The sequence below is a fragment of the Lonchura striata genome, chromosome 2, assembly GCF_046129695.1.
Source record: "Lonchura striata isolate bLonStr1 chromosome 2, bLonStr1.mat, whole genome shotgun sequence".
NCBI classification, from domain to species: Eukaryota; Metazoa; Chordata; class Aves; order Passeriformes; family Estrildidae; genus Lonchura; species Lonchura striata.
Genome location: NC_134604.1, coordinates 3,562,973 through 3,579,085, shown reverse-complemented (window position 1 = coordinate 3,579,085; position 16,113 = coordinate 3,562,973). Strand labels below are relative to the sequence as shown.

General features: G+C 35.3%; 1 protein-coding gene across 1 annotated transcript in view; it reads right to left on the bottom strand.

Moving 5' to 3' along the window:
- The window catches only part of NECTIN3 (nectin cell adhesion molecule 3), a 62,181-nt gene that overhangs the window by 13,495 nt on the left and 32,573 nt on the right, over nt 1–16,113 (bottom strand). The window contains exons 5-8 of the mRNA XM_077790932.1: nt 15,709–15,860; nt 7,430–7,567; nt 1,685–1,823; nt 257–338 (exon numbers count right to left, since the gene is read on the bottom strand). Of these exons, the coding sequence (XP_077647058.1) occupies nt 257–338; nt 1,685–1,823; nt 7,430–7,567; nt 15,709–15,860 (511 nt within the window). The remainder of the gene's footprint in view (nt 1–256; nt 339–1,684; nt 1,824–7,429; nt 7,568–15,708; nt 15,861–16,113) is intronic.

The window sequence follows — 16,113 nt, the reverse complement described above, 5'->3', positions numbered from 1 at the left end:
GAATTTCAGCTATAGGTTTTTCTAGTTCAAAAGGAAGGCTGTGTCTGTCAAAGGCTGCTGGAAATACAAGATGATCCGTCTCCAAGTTTCCTGACCTCTAAGGATGACTTTAACATTACAGATAAGAGATTCGGATATCGCACATGTAGGGAAACCATATATTTCCAGAAAAGCAAAATCAGACCGAGTTAACATAATACAGCAATGTTAACACTTTCCTTAAGTCACTTTAAGATGCAAATAAACATTTACTCACCTGAAGCATAGCTTCTTTCTGTGGCACCGACAATGATCTCTCCTCAAATGAGGCTGGTTTGTGAGTGGGTGGAAGATCAATCCTGTAGTAAAGAGGGAATGAAATATGACACATCATGTTTGTGAAGTCCAATTGAATGGTCAGATATTAACTGCCAAATCACCCAACACTCAGTACTTGGGGACAAATACCTTTCAGTCAGCAATGACTCAGATGTGATATATTGTAATGGAATATATCTACCACTGGCTATTATACAGTCACACACTTTCTGTAGAATTTGTTATTTATTGCATCCTCTGCTAAGCAGACTGAATTTCCCCCCATACACTCCAGCTAAGGAGGATCAGAAGCTACTGATATCTAACAGTTTCTAAGTTAGATACAGCTTGATACAACTTTTTTAATTATAGCCTTCCCTTAAAAAGGCTTTGAGAAAGCCTTATTAGCAATTCTTACATGCAAGACTTTTTCTATTTTAACTTTCTCAGTGAAAGCAAGTGGGTTATAAAATAATTTAAATGTTTAAGATCACTCATATAAATGAACTTCGGTTACAGAATTTAACAAAAACAAACAAGAAACAGCATTTCTAACCATGTTAAAAGTTGCTTAAAAGAAGACTCTTGATTCATCATGGTAGCTCAGTGCAAATGAGGAAACTTATTTTATGCTAAAGGTTCTTAGTTATTTTATTTTCGTTCTCTAACTACATGAGCAACATTTCTGATTAAGTTTTAGTGTTAATTGTATATGGGATGTAAGAAACTGTATATGGGATGTAAGAAGACCCATAATTACAAATCTTCTAATCCCCTGTCACTTTTTCATGCACTTTTTTATCTAAACAGAATCTAGACATCATCCACTTTAACTGACATATTTTCAGATGCTTTTGTTTCCTTCTTTTTTGTTTGATCACATTGAATAAAGTAAACTGCATGTCTGTGCCAAAGATTTGAAGAAACAACCAACATTCCAGAAAGCACAAGTCAGTAATTTCTAAGCAAGTATCTGTGGCAGCTTGCTTCATTTTACAAATATTTCAGGATTAATTTTAGGGGGCCTTCACATTTGCAAAGCATAGCCAATTTATTTGCAGTTACAACAAACTAGCAGCCACTGGCACTAGTCAAGAAGGAACCCTTTTTTGCCCTCCAGTTAAATCCATGGATAGTTTTCTTTCAAAAAACCCCGAACTTCTCAAGAGATAAAATGTTACATTACTTCCGAAGTAATTCTTACCTTCTCGGTTTCTTTTTCAGAAATGTATGATTTCACATTAGTGTACTCTGAAAATAGAGCCCTGAAATTACAAAAGCTGAGTAGCTGCTAAATTAAGTCAGACCCTTAAATTACTGTACAGAACAAATGCTTTCTGCATATAGCTGTCAACTGAATTTAAAAAAAAGTCCAACACATACTCACACTTTGTCAAGATAGGCTGGCCTTTTCTTCCTTGGGGTCAGCAGCACTGTCACAAAGATGGTAATGATAAAAAGAGCAAGGACTGCTCCAATCACAGCCCCTGCTACAGCAACAGAAGATGTCTGCTTAAAGGGCACATCTGCAATGTGATAGCACAGATTACAACTTTAAGAAGTTCATATACTTCCAATACTCAGATAAGCTACTTCAGTGTTGCTCTGAGAAATGCTTCTTCCTTCCACTGCCAAACAGAAAGCCTTGCCCTGCACTAGCACTTCTGCAGTATTGTTTCAACTTACCCAACTAAAAAACTGGGGGAATTAAGAGAGTTCATGAAATCAAAATTTTTGATTTCAAAAATTTTATGGACTACTTTTATTAAGTCCTAGCAGCATGCTTTCATTCTCAATTTCAAGGACAGATAACATTACAAAATGTATGATTTGCACTTAAATAAGCTAACAAGGTGTTAATGCAAAAACCTGGGCAGCTACGGTTTATTGACAATCTTTCTTTAAAGACACTTAAGTTTGCAGAAAGCAAAAAACAAAAATTTAAAATCAGGGTAAAAAAAAACCCCATATACTAACTACTAGGAGCAATGAATATGCAAACAAACACTAAATACTTGGCTTACACTTATCAAAGCAAACTCTAAGACCACCTATCATCTTTAGGACTTCACACTTCAAGCTACAAGAAAGTAATTTTCATAAATAAATTTTAAGAAGAGGAGAGAAAAAGCTGTGTTTTTTTCCTTTTACAGCATTTTTGTTTTGACCTTAGCATTGCCAAATCCAATGCTGAACAACTCTCAGACTGAATTAACATACCTGTCAGTGTTTAAAGGCCACTCCTTTCACTATGCTTAGAAATCAAATTTTAAGTCTCAAAACTGAAAAAGCTGCTAACATACTTTAATTTAAAATCATCAGTGCTTTAAACTTGTGCAAACAGGCTCAACAAAAAGTTTCACAATTGTAATAATTCAGGTCAGCTGCACTAAACACTTACCTACAAAACTTAGGCAGCATACATTAAATAATGCTCTCAATTTACATTGAGTACTCAAATAGAAAAATTAACAATTAAGAAATTGAAAATTAACACAGTTCTATACCTACAATATATTTCTAAAGCAGTCCACTTTATTATTATTCAAAAGCAACACAAACATTCTCTGTTTAATCTCTGACCAAAGGAAAGCTGTATGCTCTATTCACAGATAAAACCATTGAAACTGTGCAATATGATTTATCAATTCCTCGGATTTCTAATATTCTTCTGCCTGTATGCTGGAAATCTGAGCAAAACCCTTCAATTAAAAAAAAAATATCCCAAAATACAACACCTGACTTGCACTCTGATAAAGCAATTCCTGTCCCCTTACTGCTTATCAAAGATCTGATATGAATATTCCCCTGAGGTTACACTCACACAGTATACTTAAGTAACTTGAAAAAAACTAAAATAAGCTTTTTTGGTGACTTCTTTAATGTTAAGGAATAAAGTCCTAGAGGAACAGCTTGCAGAAGTTACTTTGCTCCTCAAAGAAGAATGCAATGTACCACCTTTGGTTCATCTAATAGCTTTCCCAGCATAAGCTCCATGTGTCCACCAGATACCAGCCTGGACACTATAAACTGTCCTGGCTTTGGCTGAAATAGAGTTAATTTCTTCTCAGGAGCTTGTACAGTGGTTTGGATTTAGCATGAGAATAGTGCTGATAACCCACCCATGTTTTGGTTTTTGCTATGTTGTGTTTATCCTAAGCCAAGGACTTTTGTGTGTGTGTCTCTCACACTCTGCCAGTGAGGAGCTGCACAAAAGAAAACTGGGAGGGAGCATATTTGGGAAAGATCACCTGAAGTGGCCAAAGGGCCATTTCCCTTTGGAACATGGCAACACCATGCCAAGTATATAAACTGGGGAAATTACCCAGAAAGAAATATTGTGCATCACTTGTTTGTTTCCCCCTCCCTTTCATTATCCATTACTATTATTAATATATTTTACTTTTTTTTTTCAATTATTAAACTGTTCGTATCTCAACCTACAAGCTTTACTTTTAATTCTCCTCCCCATTACACTGGGGTGGGAGGAGATGGGGGTGGGGAGAGCAAGCAGTTGTGTGGTACTTGGCTGCAAGCTGGGCTTAAACTATGACACAAGCATAATTCATAATTCTTCCTGAAAAGCAGGCACATGAATCAGTGGAAGGGTCACCTAACCACTGCATTTTAACTGGCTTAAGTTTAGTTTACACTGGGTGCACTCTTCTTGAAGTGAGAAAATCTCAACTAATATACATTCTTAGGTCCAGAATTCTTGAAGATGCTTTGGTCTTGTGATTATATCAGAAGAGTTCCTTGACTGCTTCATCCTAATTTCATGGTGCCTCTTCTTCTAGTAAAGTCTGCTATAATGTTAAGACATCATAAAGTATTATACTTTCAATCCAAAGTCCACCCATTAAGTCTGATTTTGGGTGCGATGATGAACACCCATTTGCTTCTGAACACCAGGAAAAATAGTAATATCCCAGCACAGTGACACACAGGAATTTAAATGCAATTACCACAGGGCACGCTTCATTTGGTTTTTTGAACTGCTTTGGCAAAACATCAGTCTAACCAGTGGAATGATCATAAACCCAGACCACCATGCCAAGCTGCACAAGCCAGAGAGCACGTAACATGTATGGTGTCACCTACAAAGCATTTTAACCACCAGATGGTCAGAAATAAATGGGATTTGATTAACTCCAAGAAATATGGTTAAAGCAAACAAAGACAATAGAACGAAAACACAAGACTATCTTGAAGTACGCAAATCCTAATTAGTTTATCAGCTGTTCTTGAAAAGAAATGTTTTGGACAGTAAACACCTCCATTTATCATTCTCTTAATCTTCTTGAAAGAGTTTCTGAAGACACTTGTTTTATAAGCTTATGCTCTCAAGTGAATACTTAACAGCTCATCTCAAACAGCTTAAACACCTTAGTTCATTCTATCCAGCCTCTGGGTTTATTGTGCTTTTCCATCTCCAATTTTAAGAACATAACTGCGAAACATTTTTGAACACTACCTATGTTTCAGAATGTAAGAAAAAGTTTATTCACACAACAGCCATTTTTAAGTACAATCAATTCTTTTTACAGTAGACATAATGTACAAAACATTGCAACGCGCGTAAGCCCTATCCCTATTAATAACTTCAACTCCAGAACATTTCAACTTCTCAACCCATAGGAATTAAATATATATATATTTTTTAAAAATCAAAGCAAAAAAATCCACAGAGACAAAAGCAAGATATCCCATGTGGAAAACTGGTTTATGGTTATGTTCATTTCCAAGTAAAACCATCTTTTAAAGATGAACTATCAACTTTTTATTTGAAGAGAGGTATAATCTCTTTATTCCAGAGATAATTTGGATTAGAACCCTCTGCTAGAAATTTCACTCCTTTTCTTGTGTTTGCACTCAAACTACAGATAACCACAATATCACTTGCTACTGTTTTTGAGACTTTGGTCAATCATGTATCAGTAATCCATTAATCCAAACCCAAACTTAAGTTGTTTAGGGATGCTTTTCCATTTGAATTTCAAATAAAGCTGTTGTCTTAATCTTTTCCAAAGACATGCAGTCATATGCAATCACAGTGTATTGTCTACAACACTCAGTATAACTATTTTTGGGAAGCTCTAAATGCTGTAAGCTACCAAACACCGTGAGGATAGAAAAGAACTTCCAGCATCAATGCTCATGAAGCAGCTGTAATTATCAGCCTATTTCACATCAATGGTAGCAGACTTCTCCCTTTTCAGGTTTCAAATACTAATAGCCTTATCAGCATCAATTTCCTCAAGCAAAACACTTAAAAATGGCACTTCAAAAGATTTAGTATTCTACTTATGCATTTATTGTTGTTCTGCAATTCACCTAAAATTGTTTCATTCCTCCTCACGGCAGATTTAGTTTGGTGAATCTGCTCAAGATAAAGTAGAACTATTTCACATGTCAGACAAGATTTCCTATGTAAAATGGATACAATGTCATTTTAAAGAACAGGTAAAATCAGTATGAATTATTTGCAGGGAAAACAAATCCACTGTGGTACAGAGACTGCACAGATCACCTGAATTCCTGTTTCACAGACTCTTTAGTTGCACCACTGAAGAGTGTGTTTTCAATACCTGAAGTAGCAGTGCAAGTGTCCAGTTCCCTACTAAAAATCTGAAACTCTGGTTACCCTCTTCAAAGCAGGTATTGTAACTTATTCGGAAGCAGCGTAAAACCGCTGTTTTAACTTCTGCTCATAGAAACTCTAATGCTTTTTGGCACCTGGGAAAATAAGCACATTCACATTAGCCTCCAGCTTCGGAATCTCTATGGGTGTTTTCTCCTTAGTTGTGTCAAATTAACCAGCTTGTAAATTCAATGGTGAGATTCCCACAAAGCCTCCAGAACAGGTCTCGGAAATTGCACCCTGTGAACTTGCAAAGAGCATCTTGTATGCATTAATGAGTTTTGACATCCTGCCAATTACAGGCCTAACAAAACACCTCACTGTATGTATATATACAGACACTAGAGTAAGCTTTAGAAATCAATGACTATAAAAAAATAACTTTTCATTGTATTCAAATACAAGCCTTTGACCTGTTTACAGTTACTCCTCAAAATGTTGTTCGTAAGTTAGTTTCAGTGCAATGACTTAACTTTTAAGTATATAGTTACAAGAAGGCTCATTAAAATGCTAAGAGGTATTCATTTTTATGCAGAAAAAACCCTAGAAAATAAAGCTTTAATTCTGCTGTAACACATTTTAACTGATAAAGTATTTGCTATATAGAAGCACTAAGTTTACTGTGGATGGTACCTAGATTGGAGTAATTCAAAGCCCCCAAAGATTATATTTGATCATTGCCTTGGGTAAACTTATTTTTAAATCAGAGAGCCAAGACAGCCACTTTTTATTCTTAAACAATATTGAATGGCAACTTTAATTTAGCCTTTTTTTTTTTTTTTTTTTTTTTAACTCTGACATAGACCAATATAAGCACTCTGCATTAAAACTCAAATCTTAAACAGTAGTACAGCTTTGGGAAAAAAAAAGCAGCTCAAATACATTTTCCCCAGATTCAGTATTTCCATTGTGTCAAGTCACAATATAAAAACCTTCAAAAAAAAGTTTCAAAAAGTTTATTCCTCCTCTTGTATAAGTATAAACAATCTGAAAGTGACCAACCAATGAAGCAAACTGCAGGTATACATTTAGTTTTCAGTGGTTACTACACATACCACTCCCTCCGAGATATTACCGCACCATCTAAGTGAGAAACAAAGTCATCATCCTCATAAAATTCACCATGCATAAAACCCATTCCAAATGTTCCACCTTCATGGTAATCCATTGGTCTTTCATAATGGTCCTGGTACCTGTTAGTATTGTCTACATTGTTCAACTCAGGTTTTCCAGGGTCTTCTAAATAATCTTTAGATATTAAGTTCATTGGGTGCTTTGTTTCTTTTTTTATACTGCCAGGGTAAGAACTCATATCATCTGACTGAAGAACATCTATTTGGGACTCTTTTTGCATATCTGATGGTGGAATGTAGCTCTTAGCAAAGTAGTCACCGCGGAACGTCTTTCTCCTCTTATAGTAGAAAGCTCCACCCAGAGTACCAAGAAGTAACAGCAAAAGAATCCCACCCACCACACAACCGACGACGATACCCCAAGTGTCGTCCTGCTTTGTTGGCAAGGTTGATGTTGGGAAATGTATTATTCTAGGTTCTGTTGCTAAACCTGTGGTGCCATCAGTCGAAGGATGCCAGGGAACCGTGGGCAGTCGAGTGGTAGTAGTAGGAGGATCTAATGGAAAGAGCAAAGAAGTAGACAAGACACAGAAAAGGCACAGAATGTCAATGCGAGCTAAATCAGTTAAGGGTTTATAAGAAAGCAAAGTTGATGGGTATGTTCTACAAGAATAGTTTTTCATTCTCAAGTTCATGGCACTACAGAAGTCTTAAATTACAAGCTTTGAACTAGCTTCCTTACACATGGTTTTGAGTTAAGCTGCAGCAGGACAGAAAGTACGAGGAGTGAACAAAATAAAAATAACCTTCAGGTACACAGTTTGCTCTCCTCAAAGTAAGGAGATAAGAGTTTTTCCACTCACATGTTGACTGTTCATCATTATTTATCTCCTCCAAGAAGGAAAAACTTTAGCAGTCCTCTAACTTTCCATCCAGCCATAGTGAATTCTGGATCAAATTAATTCATTATGCTACAGAGTCAATTATTCCACATTAAATTCCCCCTTCAGAAATAATTCAGGGCACTGAATATAAGAATGAAAAACTATGAGTTGTGTGCTCAGTCACGTGAACTACTGATTTTTAAGCTATTCTCTCCAAAAACATTTGTTTCATTAATAAAACTTACTCAGTCTCACCTTGGGATTAGTGAAAGAAGCATAGTTAAAAATGACATGTATTAATCTCAAGTAACATTTATGTTGAGCAAGGAGCCTTCAGGTTTTTAAAGCAATAAAAGATCGAAACATTTGAACCAAAAATTATGTCTATGCATTCCTTCTATAAGCCATTTGATCCTTCATGCACAAAAAAATTTCCATATTCATTCCTCAGTATAAAATATAAACTGATTTCATGTCAGGTTATGCATGTAAACAAGAGACTGCCAGATAGCAAGTTTCTCCAGCATGCAGCTTTTTCCTTTGCTCCTTTCCTTTTTAGGTCTACTGGAGATGCATGCCTCTGTACTGCAGGCAAGGTTCCAAGTGATGGGCTGATGACACTGAGATTATATCAATCATTCACAATATTATATACAACTCCACTTCTTATTTCTATGCCACGCTGAAAAGAAGTTACTTTGTGCCTTGCCCATTGCAAGCTAACTATTTTAAAATCAAAAAAGCAATTCTAAACATGTTATTATAGCTTGAACCTTTCAGAGAGAATATTGCATGGACAGCCAAGTAGCTCATTATATTATGTTATTTAGTTAAATGCCCATAAGCAAGATCCATGAAAGCAGTACTACCACCACATTAGAAGCATCCTAAATTTACCACCACAAAGAGTGAACCAGATAGAACTAAATCTATCAAGCTTTCAGTTATTTGACAAATCACAATTAAATAGCCATAAATATGATTTTTAATCTCACTACTCAGAGACAGACATACAATTTTCTCATATTAGACAGAATTTTCACATTTGTCATGATTACTACACACATTGCTGCTGAATGCAACATTTTAAGGATGACATAAGTAAAGTTTTACACAGATTTTCAAAGGGCATAATTATATTCCTTAACTATGTAAAATGTGATGGTTCGTTAGGGAACTATGCATAAATGGAATTAATTTGACAGAAGACAGGAAACTGAACAAGAAAGATGCACTACCAAAATGAATAAGAGGATTCGGATTATGATTTTAGTAAAAATTGACTTAAAGTGAGTTTGGTAATTTAACAAAGAAGCAGAGATTAAAGAACTCAAGTTTACCAGGGTTCTACGTCCCACACATCCCATGAAGTTCAAATCCCTCTTTCTTGAAAATTTATTTGCTTAAGACACAAGATTTATAGCCATAAAGACAATTTCAAACAGTACCAGCAAAATCCTTCCAGGCTATATATACTTGTTTGGTTTTAATTATTTGGCTTTGTAATTGCTTTGCCTCTGATACTGAGGTCTTAAGTCCTATCTCTCCACATCCACAAGGATGCAGTATTTGCATCCTGGCAGATCTAACCATTGCATATGTGAAATAATCACAGTGGCAATTACAATCTTATTAATATATTAGAAATTCAGTGTTTTACAAAGAGTTTTTCCTTCAAAACTTCCCATTCATCCACCAGTTGTCAGGCTGTCCAGCTGCATTACCAACAAGCACTAATTAACATTAAACCAACTGCAAACACAGGATCAATTAAGCATTTGTTTATATGTATTCCTGCAATACATAACCATGATAGCTCTAAGATTTATTTGTTTTGGTACCTTTTATTGATGAAGAACTACAAAATTAAAACTGTCCCTGCTTGTTTATAACGCCAATTACAACTAAGAATATGTGAGTTCACTTCTGATGTCACCCAGAGCTTTCTAAACGTAAAACTAATTTTTTTTTACTTCCTGTACCAAGCAAGTTTCCCAAATAGAGAACAACTTTAAGATGAGGAATGCTAAAGTTTTATGCTTACCTCATAACATTTTGCTTGCAAATCACATCTCAAATGCCAACTCCAAATCAAGAAAATGCCACTCTTATCTGTGGCTATGAAGGACGATATTATTTCATTTCAGCAAGTTGTTAAACTGTAATATTTCACATAATCACTGATACATGTCTGAGTTATTAATGGTTTCCACAAAACATTAAGGTCATAATTTAAATTTTGTTTCATATAGCACTTTATTCAAAAGCAACAATTTCCTACTGATGACTTCCTTTAACATTTTACTTTGGCCCCACTGATTAAAAGCTCTTGTCTCTCACTGACGTAGGCTTCTGTTGTTGCACAAAGCATAACATATTAAAATATCCATGTGGGCCAGGGAGGTGAAAGTAGCAGAAATCCTGGAAAATACTTGGGTTTAGTTTAAATACATCTTGATTTCAGTTTTTGTCTCTTACTATGTTCTGGGGCCTGCTCAAATCCTTATTACATGTACCCTGTAATAATGATGAAGATGAGGAAAGACCCCAACAAAATTTCTTCTACTCTTACATAGCTACCACTCCCATTAAAATAAGATACATAATTGAAGAAAGCAAAACCCAATTTTCCGGTATGAATATAGCAACTAAATTGGCTCCTTCCATACATAAAGAAGCCAAGTTTTCCTAGCTGCTTTCAAAGCCTTTGACACAGTTGTCTGCCAATAAAAGGAAGATTTACTCATGACATCAAATGAAGCTGATACCACCTCAAATTAAAGGACCATGGCTCCCGTGTCCTGCTCAGTTTTCACACTCTTAATTGTTTTACAGATGTTTCCCATCAAAGTCAGTACCAACTTTCAAGTGTCAACTTGATATTTTTATTTTTCCCTTAAATGACTATTCTTGATATAATATTCTCAGCTCTCACAATACCAACAACCTATCTTGGGCAGGGGAGTGTCTACCATTAAGTTTAGTGCCAACTAAACCCAACTAACATCACATGTTTTGTGATCCAAACACTGCATCTCCCTGCTTCAAACCATCCTTCAAATGTCTGAGACTCACCTCTGCTTCTGGTGCCAATTCAAAGCCAACAATAAGCCAAGTGTCAGAGAAATAAAAGTAGAAAGAGATGGATGAATCACCCCTAAAAACCAGACCACTATCTTCAAAGTCTAAGGTTTACATGCTGCATTGGTATTATCAGCTTATCATTGTAAAAAAAACAACAAGAGAACACAAAACTCTTAAACAATAAAGCATTTTGAATTTAGCCCACTCTGAAGTATTTGAGAGGCAAATTGACCAGCTCTACAACAGGTAAGATAATTCAATATTGCTACAACTTACTTGGGTTAAAATTTGTAATTTAAGCATTACAGAAACAAAGTTTTGAAGGGAAAGCTCCTTGGAGTGTTGCTGTCTGTTAGTAAAGACAGTCAAAGTCTGTCTGGCTCCAAAAGCCATAACAGAGTGGTGAAAAATAGTTCTCTCCGTTTGCAAAAAACAATCCCAGACTATTCAAGATGTCACCTTTTTTGCCTCCTACAAGACAAGGACCTGCTATCTGTTACTTCTAATCCAAAAGTGAGTTGACTTTGAACAAATTACAAGATCTGTCTTTGCACATGCCATTTTATTGAGTGACAAGTATCTCCCTGTGTATGTACTAGTATGTTTGCACAGATACATACATAATACTATGTCTTGACTTGCTGTTGTTGCTAAATTACCTTAAAGATTGCATAATAATTCTGTGCAGCTAGGTCTTAAAAATTAGCTCTTTCTTTCATCTGCTGAAAAGCTTATGTAGCATCTCCTTTATGACAGCAGGGAGTCAGCCTTCCATGGAAGAAGACTCAGTTTCTAAGAGTAACTGATTTGGAAATTTATAATTCTTTTTTCCTTTCTACAACCACTGCTACTCTATGTCAAGTAATCAGTGAGGACACTACATAACATTCTCCCCACAGTGTCTTGCCTACAAAGGTTCCACACTAGAGCTAAACATTTTCCCTAGCACTGTTTTCAGTGTGCTCCCCAACCTCTTTTTGGCAGCACAGTACTAATATTGGTACCAACAGTTTCTCTCATCAATCATCGACTTTCAAAGTTCAGTGTGCTTTTGTGGATTCTAACTGGGACTTTCATGCACCAAATAAAAGATTTTGGTATTTTTTTTGGGACACAAGAGAAACTTATTATTAACACAACCTCTGGCATGGAAGAATATTCAGGAAGACCACTGAAAGTCCAATGGCTGCTAGACCAGGGAGCAAAAGCCCTTTGCTAAAGAGCAGTTTGTCAACATCCCCTGCAATTACATAATTTAGAAAATAAAAGAGTGCCTGTATTCACAAGGCACTCTCAGAACAGAGGTTTATATATGATGCAGCAAAACTTAAAACCAATGATCAGTTCCTGCTATGTTAATCCTCACAATGTCCACTCTACAAGAGGGTGACCCCTGTGCTTATATAAAACACTTTTCTAGGATTGCTGCCTAACAAAGGCTGGCTTTAGTTTTAACAAAAGTAATCTCTCCAAAGGCTGTCATGACAGAAGAAGTATGTTCCTACCTTAATGCAAGCCTCACAGGTCACCTCCCCCTTGCAAGGGGAGAAAGGGAAAGCCTCAGTAAACAGCATGAAGGTGAAAGAACACAGAGTCAAGAAAACAAAATTCAATTCCTTGTGTAAGAAAACTCAGTAAATCAATATCATACAAGGAAGTGCTTTATATATCAAACTGACAGCACATTTTGGAAAACTTACTTCAATGCTTGAACTCCATGAGGAGCATGACTTACTTTTGCAAGATAGCTATGGAAAAAGTTAAACTTTTTAACTATACAACACCAAATTAATAAAAATAACAAAGATAGCTGTGCCTTAAATGCAATATAAAAAGAAGTATCATGCTTCAAAAACCATTTGAATATTTCTCTATCCCTACAAAGATGTGTAATCTCCTGAAGCTGAAGTTACTATTTAGTTCCTGTCAACTACTTCTCTTTCATTTCTGTATTTCACTTCAAGAATATTAACAAAATTTAGGAGCACAACAGAACTTATTAAAAATATAGCTTTGACTTTTTTAACAATGAATATCAGGACCAAAACCAATTCTTTGCTCAGCTTATATTCCAAACCTACAACACATTTCAACTTAATAGGGTTTTTTTCCTAGCAGTTAAAAAGCTAAACAACTACGAGCATGGTGACTGTTCAGAAACATTAACTTCATAAATCTTTTTTGACAGCTTCATAATTAAAATTTGAAAGATGGTGTGATCATACAGCTTTGTCTGTTAGCTTCCAAGTTTCTGTTCACATTTTATGCCAAGTTTTATACAGTGGCTAAGAGCAAAGACAGAAAAATAAACTAACTTATTATTTCAGCTTCTTGCTCTACAGTACATCACTGCCATGTTTACCATTAACAGAAATCTGGTGACTTAAGTCAAGTATTACAGGTGATAAGTAGATTGATATTAGTCACTTGCCCATCCTGCATCATTTTAAGGGCATTTCAGTTATTAAAAAAAAATCAATCACTATGAGAAGTTATTCTTAAGAGTTAGAATAGAATGTACTTAATATTTGTTTCTAAAAACAATACAGGTATTACACTAATAATTGCTTCACCTTTCTTGCTTTTACCAAGTCTCCTATACACAAAAGGTTTATACACAGTGCTTTTAATCATTTTGTCAGCATGATCAACATAGCACATTTAAAGACTGAAATTTACTGTCAGCTAAAACCTTTATTGTCACTGGTGTACCTAACTGGCAGAACCATGACCCTGTATGATTCTGCACAAAGTGAGGCTAAGTTTTGTTACTCCCTGAAAATAGCAAAGGTTTGCTAATTGCAGTTAAATCGCTACAGTACAACCACATTGCTGAGCACAGCTGAAAAGCAGCACACATATAAACAGTGCCCATCAGTTCACAGCAAAGGCCAGCTGCTGCAGCTTAACAATCTCTGCACTGAGCTGGATTAAACTCTGTAACATTTGCATTGGGCTAGAGCATAAACCATCATCACTGCCCAACTAGCCTGTACACCTGCTTTTCAAAAACTTGATTCATTTTAGGAAATATTATCTATTATTTCCTGGTTGGCATGTTTTAGTTAGGCCAATTTCATTTAGTTTTAAAATGTAATTTGAATGACAGCCTTTAATTTTCATGCATTGACAGTCATCGTAAAAAGCATGAGGTCTATTTACTGCACATAATATCTATAGAACTGACAACCTGAATAATAGTGGACTTGAAAAAACTTTTCCCTACTCCTTAGATATAGGACTGAGAACAGAGCTAGAAACTGCATTGTTATTTTTTTTTGAGTAAGTGTATTTGAAAATTATATTCTAGTCAAATGTTTCACCCTATTTAATGTTGGTTTTCTACTTTTTTGAATTTATATTTCTTACAATGTGCCAGTTTTGGTATTTGTTTTGAGACTGCTATGCAGCCATGAAGTCTTCTCCAGAGAATCAGCCTTAGAACCAAAACATCCGAAAGTTACTCTCACAGAAGTAACTTTCATAACAATTGGCAGCACTTGAAATCTTTCAAATTACATAAAATTCTAGCTATTAAGTTGTTTACAAGTACTTCAACTGTCTCAAACTATTTATAAGTTTCCAGTTAACTAGCTCATTGACTGGACAGTTAATTAGAACTTACTAGCTTTCCACAGTGGCCTACAGTGTAGTTATATCACTGACTCCAACATTATCATTCATTCTAAAGATGCAGAAAACTGTCAAAAGTGAATTTACTGATGTGGTTTCAAACATCTTGTACTTAAAGTTTTAGCCTTAAATTCTCATTCCCATTTTAACTCTTAAGTGTTCATATGGGGTTTTAAGAAAGAAGTTACCTATGTTTGTATCCACCATCTCTGTATTCTCTAACAGGCCAATGTGTGTGCTGACACTTAACTTGCTTAATGAAATACCTAATGTCAAGAACTTGCTGAAAAGCAGCAACACAGTACAACAGAATGAAGTTTTAATTTGATGTCTATTACCTTCCTTAAAAACCCCTATAATACTAGTATTTATTGATCAAATTAATTTGCTTAATCCCTTATGGAAATCCAAACAGTTTTCCATATTTGTATAGAATTATTCATAATTACTCTAAGTCATAGTGCTCTTTCATAAAAAAGGTGTCACAGTAAAACATTAATTACATTGTGTTAATGATACAGGGATGTGTGTTCCAACAGCAGTAGTGCTACACAGACACAGAAATTCACTGTATGGTACTAAGTAGATCAGCAAGAATTTTGCATGAGGTATTTAACTTGATGATTACACCCCAAGAAAATTACACGAGTAACTGGTGTAAAATGCACACATTCAGAACATAACCATAACTTCCTTAAAGTTGCTCTGCCATCTTTAGCTTTTCTAAATGTAGTTGTTCCCCTTCCACTAACATCTGTTTTCTCAATTTATTACAGACAAGGTACTGCTTATTGCAGTCAATATGTCTTATCAAACACAGCTTAACACTGCAAAAAACCATTAGTTTAGCTACCAAGAGAAAATAATCATCTCAGAAGCACCGTAACCATAAGAATTTCCACTATATGTAGCTATTCAAGAGTCAGTTTAATCCCAAATTGTGCTTTTAAATCCACTTTCAATGGCTTTTCACACAAAAAGCATATATTTTTCATATATTTCATGCAACAACTGGTTCTTCAGTTTGCTAATTCAATCACTGACAAAAAAAATGTTCCAAGTTAATATAATATCTTTTCTAAGAAGTAAGACTTACCTAATATGTAGATAGTCTTCTGATCACTTTTCTGACCAAGGGCATTAGTGACCTTACAGATATAAGTCCCAGTGTAGTTATAAGTCAAAGGGCTGCAGAACTGCAGAGTATTGTTAACAGCCAACAATCCTTCAGGCCATTGTCCATCCAACCTAAAAAAACAGTTGTATTTCAATTGTGTATATTTACAACTAGTTTAAACAGAAGTAGTTTAAAATAATATTGAAAACAACCTATAGAATTAATTTTTCACTGTGCTCTGACACTTCTAGTGGGCTTTCCTTCAATATTCTCAGTGTACACCTGAAGGTTTACCTAGTATTTAATTTCTGGGCCAAATCCTTTAAATGACACATCTGCTGGAACTAGCAAGCTGTCTAAAATCAACACTACTACAGCTAAGAA